Genomic DNA, 6,000 nt, shown 5'->3' on the forward strand with positions numbered 1-6,000 from the left:
GCCTCCAAAGTGCCAGAGATGAAAGTACCTTGGGCCAAAGAGTGCCCAGCCACCTCCCGGGTGCACACACTTATCTCAGACAATTTGTTCTCTGTGTCCGCACCTGCAGAAAGAGCACAACAGTAAACAGCTGGAAATATAGCTTCCAGAAACCCTAGCCCCTGAGCAGCCAGGAACAAAGTTTAGTTTCATCCAAAATAGGTCTCCTGGGAAGCAGAATAGGTGCTGTATCACCTAGTATGGAATAGGAGGGGAGAAGAATGTGGGCGTGAATGACAGAGGGGGAAAGGGGTGAGAAGCAGGGGCAGCCCAACAAAATAAGAATACAAAGCTGCTGTGTGCCTTCTACGGCCTGCAGCACAGCCAAAAATAAAAGCGAGAGACACACCCTTTTCATTTCCGAATCAAGTCATCGAATTCCAGGCAACGAGAGGGAGGCAGTAGTGCAGCTGCATATACAACAGGGCCCACCCCCTCAGCAGCAGCCCACAGGCTGAAGTGGCGTGTGCAGTGCAAGCGTGTTGCAGACAGCAGTCATTTATTTATCCCTGTCATGTAACATTAACAATCTGTCTGGAGCTTGGCAAGAACCAACTTGCACTGTCATATAAACCGTCTGATAAACTTGGAAGTTTCTTAAACACTTTTCTTTTTCCAGCAGACAATAAAGCATCATAAAAAAAGTTATTTCCTTTTCTATCTTCCTCTTCAAAAAAAAGAAAAGATAAAAACAAAAAGAAAAAAGAAAAGCAACAACAAAAAAAGAGCCCCTGCAAACAGAAATGATCCCTCAGCAGGATTCTTAACCTTGAAAGTCTCAACACTTTTTCACTGCAAAGTAAATGAGTAAATAAATGAATGGGGGTGGCATTGCAGGGGTCAGTGGGGAGGGGGTACAGAGCAAAATCTGCAAAACAAAACTATAGTCATTAAAAATTAATAAAGGGTATGGGCCTGCCGATCCCCACCCTCTTCTGCTCTCGGGGGATTTGTGCCAGACACTCTGCATCCTCATTAAGTGGTGTCTGGCCGGCTGCCGGGGCTTTAGTGGGTTCTGGGAATGCCAATATATTAACCAGAGGACTTTCTGCATACCCTTTAGAGTTTTTATTCTAGAAAAGTCAACCATTTGGCACAGTACAGCCTTATTTTTGTCCAGGAAAGCTCTCAGCTGCCAATCAAGGGAGAAATTATAGCTATGTTCTTGGTAATTTCCAAGACCTCTCTGGAAAACAAGCTTGGTGGAAAGAAAAGTCCTCACAAAACCAGCTTAAAAGGCCAAACCCCCATTTTTAGTGGGAATCCAAAGAAAAGCAATCCATACTCAAATAACATGAATACGTGACAACACAAACATTATTTTCAAGTCCTCCTGTGCTAGAGTAAAAAATAATACTAATTGGAACTATGAACCCTATACTTTTATGGCAATTAATAGTGCAGGTGCTTGCTTGTTTCCTTCAGTCGCCTGACAATGAAGTGAACAATGCCACAAAAAAAAAATCTCCCTAAAACGAGGCAGGTCTGGTGGCCTAAATTTTCAAATAGTATGCAGAACCTTTAAATCCTATTTTAAAACTTAAGATTCAACCATGCACACCCATAATATAGGTCAAGATGTAATTCTAGACTAACAGAGCCCATGTAGGCAGAAAGTCACTCTGATTTTAGACATCAGAAAATAGTGGCTTCCAAAAGATTTTTCTGAGACCAGAAAAGGAAGGAAGGGAGGGAGGGAGGAGTAACCTAGAACTACACAGCAATTTTGCCACTGTTCACATTTAATATCCACACAGTAGTTAAGAGCTCAGCTGCTAACTAAAGGTCAGCAGTTTGAATCCACCAGCCGCTCCTTGGAAACCCTATGGGGCAGCTGTACTCTGTCCTACAGGGTCGCTATGACTCAGAATCAACTCGATGGCAAGGGGTTTGGTTTGGTTTTATATATAAATTACGTGAAATTTTTCTAAAAATTTTCCAGATTAAAAATGGAATGCCCTTCTTTCACAGTATCCCTTCTTGAGTGTTCATTCTTCTCTATTAACTGTCTCCCAAAAGGATAGAAACATCATAGACACTCAATAAAGCCTCATTTCAGAAGAAAGATGAGAAGAAACAGGGCAAGGGCTCTCCAGAAGTCCAGTCTACAATTACAGATCACCCTGCCTGCCCTGAGCCCTGAGGTTGTTCGGTTTTACATGATGGCACACAGCAATCACCTCCTCAACACTGACCACAGCTGCATGCTTGGTAATGCAAAGGGATCAAGACAAGGGCTCAGGACAACCCACCAGAAATGACCCACAGGAAGCAAAGTCACTCTCACCACTTGTTCTACGTTTCCTCTCCAGGCTGGGAAGTCACCCTTCAGTGGTTCAGTCAGATAAAAAACCAGACAGCGTCCCACTAGCTGCAAGGGTAGCTCTGCCAGGCTGCTGCTAAGTCAACCAAGACTGCAGCTAGGTCAGAAATTGTAAACACTGCTGCAGACGGGTCCTTGCTCTCAACACGCCAAGCAAGAAAACTATTCTTAGAACACTGTCAGCAGTTGGGGAAAATAAATATTTGTCTATGTATGTATATAGTCTGGTGGGGGTGGGGAGAGGACTGCTGCATCACAAATGATGTGCCAACAAATTGGCACAAAACCCTTTAATAAGCAGCTGGCATTGGCTGGGTTCCACTGCAGGATTGTGGTCATGCAAACCAAGCCCCAGAGAGAATTCCAGAGACAGCCCTGAAAACCTGCTGGGAACAGTCTTCTCCAACATAAATACAAACCTACACAAACAAGAACCATGGCCAACAACGGCACGTTCTTCCAAGAGTAATAGCAAAATGTTAAGAAATTAGAGAGGTCTTTTAAAACAAGGGAGGAAGATAGCTACAATTCCGTTATAGCAAATCCCTTACTGGCATTTACCGTCTTGGCCTTAATTCCTAACAGTGTGCTCAATGTCAATAGCAAAGTGAAGCTCTTAAAAGAATTAAGGTTTCAAAGATCACAAAGAATTTACTCTCATGTTTTAAAAAGCACTGCCTTGCAAGGGCCATCAAATGACATTTCAAGGGCTGATAGGAAGCCAAATATTATAATTCAATAAATGCCCATGGGAAATATTTAGAGTTACTTGTTTATCTATGTAATGACTCAAATTTGACATTATAATCTTTACTGAACACAAAGAATATATTCCAAGAGAAATGTGCAGAGTACGCAGGCAGATTTCCAGGATAACGGTGAGGTCCATGTGAAGACTAGAAAAGACAAAGTGCTCTTACAGGAAGTGCAGACCAGGACTCCAGGCCAGAGTCTCCTGGGGCAGACTGTCATGCAGACCTCAGGCCTACAGATGGGAGAGGCAGGACTGGAGAACATTGTCCCTCCCATAGCCCACTAGTGGAAAAGGCCATTTTAAAGAAAGTCCCCAGCACTACCCTGGAGGAATGAGCCAGCCTCCATGACAGCCACGGCCATATATCAGAGCCAACACTGCTCACATCTCTACTCATCTCGGCTTTAGGTAACCTGATAATCTCATCTGCATCCCACAATGCCTAGCACATAGTAGGTCACTGATAAATATTTACCAAAATCGCAGCTAGCCTTTAAACAGGAGCACTCAGCCATAAGTGAAGGGTCCAGGAATGGGAAGATGCCAAAAATAATTAGAAAGAGGAGAGAAAGAGAAAGGACTAGACAGAACACAGGACGAGAAAAAGAGCAAAATCAAAATTATCCAATTCTAGCTATTAAAAGACTCTTTGGGGAAAACAAAAGTTAAGCTAGTTTATGTGTCAATGCCACTCCGCAATCATCGCAAAGGCTGGGTAACCTGCTTGCTTTAACGACTTTCTCGCCGCCCTCACCCGGCCATCCCTCCGCGAGGTGCCCTGTTCGGTAACCCGGGAGACAGGACGACGCCGAAGCGTGCCTTCTCCACGCGTCCCCGCCCTGCCCCCAGCACACGTTCCTTTCATCCTCCGAAAACCTCTCCCCATGCAAAAGCTCTGCCTCATAAGAAAGCCTCCTCCTTTTCCAATTAAAAAGAAAAAAGTTTAAAAACGAGCAAATGCCCTTTCCGCCACCATACCACATTAGGCAGGACAGAGCTCCCTGTCTCGCACATTGTACTTACGGAAGCAGCCTCCCCAGCCGCAGACGTTGCAGACGACTGCCCGGATACCAAGCAAAAGCAGCTCCGCTGTCCAGGGCGGGACCCAAACAAAGAAAAGTGCAAGGACTGGGCCGGGTGCTCCTTGCTTCCTGTTTATCCCACGGTGAGGGTCAAAGACTCAACAGCACGCCAGCTTCCTCCGCGGTCCCGCAAGACACAGCCCAAGCGCAACCCAGCCGAGCCGCGACAATCGCCTTTGCAGCCAATGCAGAGCCCGCTGGCTGTCGCGCTCCTACGTCAATGCAGCGGGCCGGCGGGGGACTGCCAGGTGAGACGGCGGGCGCCGACGGGGCCGGAGGCCGCAGGCGCACCCAGGGATCGGGGGACGCACACGGAGCCTAGGGTCTGGAGACGTACGCAAGGAAACAGGGGCGCACCCGGGGGCCGGGGAACGTACACAGGAACCGGAGACCGGGGGAGCACACGGTGCCCGGGGCTCCTCGCACGGCTCTCCCATCCCTCCCTTCTGTGCGCAACACTTCCCCGCCAGTGTCCCACCGCCTTCGGAAATGGGGTACCAGTCCGGCCCGCGCGCCCCTCCTGCCTGGGCGGTGCCGAATTCCCCCTGAGACGGCGTGATGCTCCCGCCTCAACGCTCCCGGGCGAGGGAAAGGGGCAGTGGGGCTGGGGTCGGGACTGACTTTTGGCACAACGACAGAACGGGGCGCACGTGCAGCGCCCGCGGTGTGGCAGTCCCGGGGTTCAGGGCCATACCCCGGGGCAGACGGCCGGACAGACATCGGGTTCGGCCGCCCGAATGCCGCTGCCCCAGGCGGCGCGGCTCCCGGACGTCCAGTTCCCGGAGCGTCCTGTACTCGAGTCTCCGTCTGCCCCCTCCCCAAACGCCGCGGCCGAACTCAAAGCCGGACGTCGTGACTACTACCGGACGCCGAGGGTCCGGCTCCGGCGGGCTGGTGGGGTCCCGGCCGCACTCACCTGCGGCCCCCCTCGGGAGCGGAGCTGAAGACCCACCCTACCAGCCGACGGCTGGGCGAGGCGTGTGCAAGGGTCGCCCGGAGGCCGGGGTCCGACGGCGCCGCCACACGAACGCGAGAGCGGCCCGGTCCCTTTAAGAGCAAGGCCTCCCTCTGCCGGAGCCCGCCCCCCCACTCTCCCAGGGACTGGCTGCGGCGACTCCTCCCCGGCTCGCAGCGGTCCCTGCGGGTGCGGGCGTGTAACCGAGGCGCAGGGAGCGCGGGACCGGCGGCTCCAGCCTGCTTCGAAGCTGTGGCCCAGGGGCGGGGAGAGCAAGGGAGGAGGGGGTGCTGCTGGCGGCCGGGGGCGGGAGTTCTCAGCGCCCCGCCCCCGTCTGCGCCCAGCTCCGCCTCGTCTGCGCCCAGCTTCGCCCCCGTCAGCCTCAGCTCCGCCCGGTCAGCCTCAGCCTCGCCCCCGTCTACCTTCCCCCGTCCTGCCCCGTCTGTCCCCAGCCCTGCCCCCGTCTGCCTGCAGCCCGGCTCAGCGCCCCTTCCCGACGCTGGCCCCAGGTTCAACCCGGCCAGTGTTGATCTCTGTTGGCGGCGCCCACCGCGGCACCAAGCCCCTGATAGCACCCGCGGGAAGGGCCAGGAAAGATGCTTTCTGCCGCCCGGGCTCGGGCGGCCTCGGCCAGCGGACAAACATTTCTAATGCGCTAACGACCTCGTGCGGCGCCTCTGGACACAAAGTACGGCCGCGGGACAGTCGGTGAAGCGGATGAATCCCGGAGGGGGAGACGCCAGCCGACGCCGCGTGGACACCTCTGTGTACATCCCCGCCCCTTTACGCAAAAAATGGCCCAGAGTGGAAGGTCGGGGGACTTCTCAGTATGGCCCATTCTGCTTAA

At 52.2% G+C, this 6,000-nt stretch overlaps 1 protein-coding gene across 1 annotated transcript in view; it reads right to left on the bottom strand.

Moving 5' to 3' along the window:
* The window catches only part of LDLRAD4 (low density lipoprotein receptor class A domain containing 4), a 610,108-nt gene extending 605,190 nt beyond the window's left edge, over window positions 1–4,918 (bottom strand). The window contains exons 1-3 of the mRNA XM_023724825.1: window positions 4,536–4,918; window positions 4,351–4,439; window positions 4,140–4,267 (exon numbers count right to left, since the gene is read on the bottom strand). Coding sequence (XP_023580593.1) covers window positions 4,140–4,267; window positions 4,351–4,439; window positions 4,536–4,918 — 600 coding nt within the window. The remainder of the gene's footprint in view (window positions 1–4,139; window positions 4,268–4,350; window positions 4,440–4,535) is intronic.
* Window positions 4,919–6,000: the final 1,082 nt, after the last annotated feature.

Source organism: Trichechus manatus, unplaced genomic scaffold (assembly GCF_000243295.1).
Source record: "Trichechus manatus latirostris isolate Lorelei unplaced genomic scaffold, TriManLat1.0 scaffold00262, whole genome shotgun sequence".
NCBI lineage: Eukaryota > Metazoa > Chordata > Mammalia > Sirenia > Trichechidae > Trichechus > Trichechus manatus.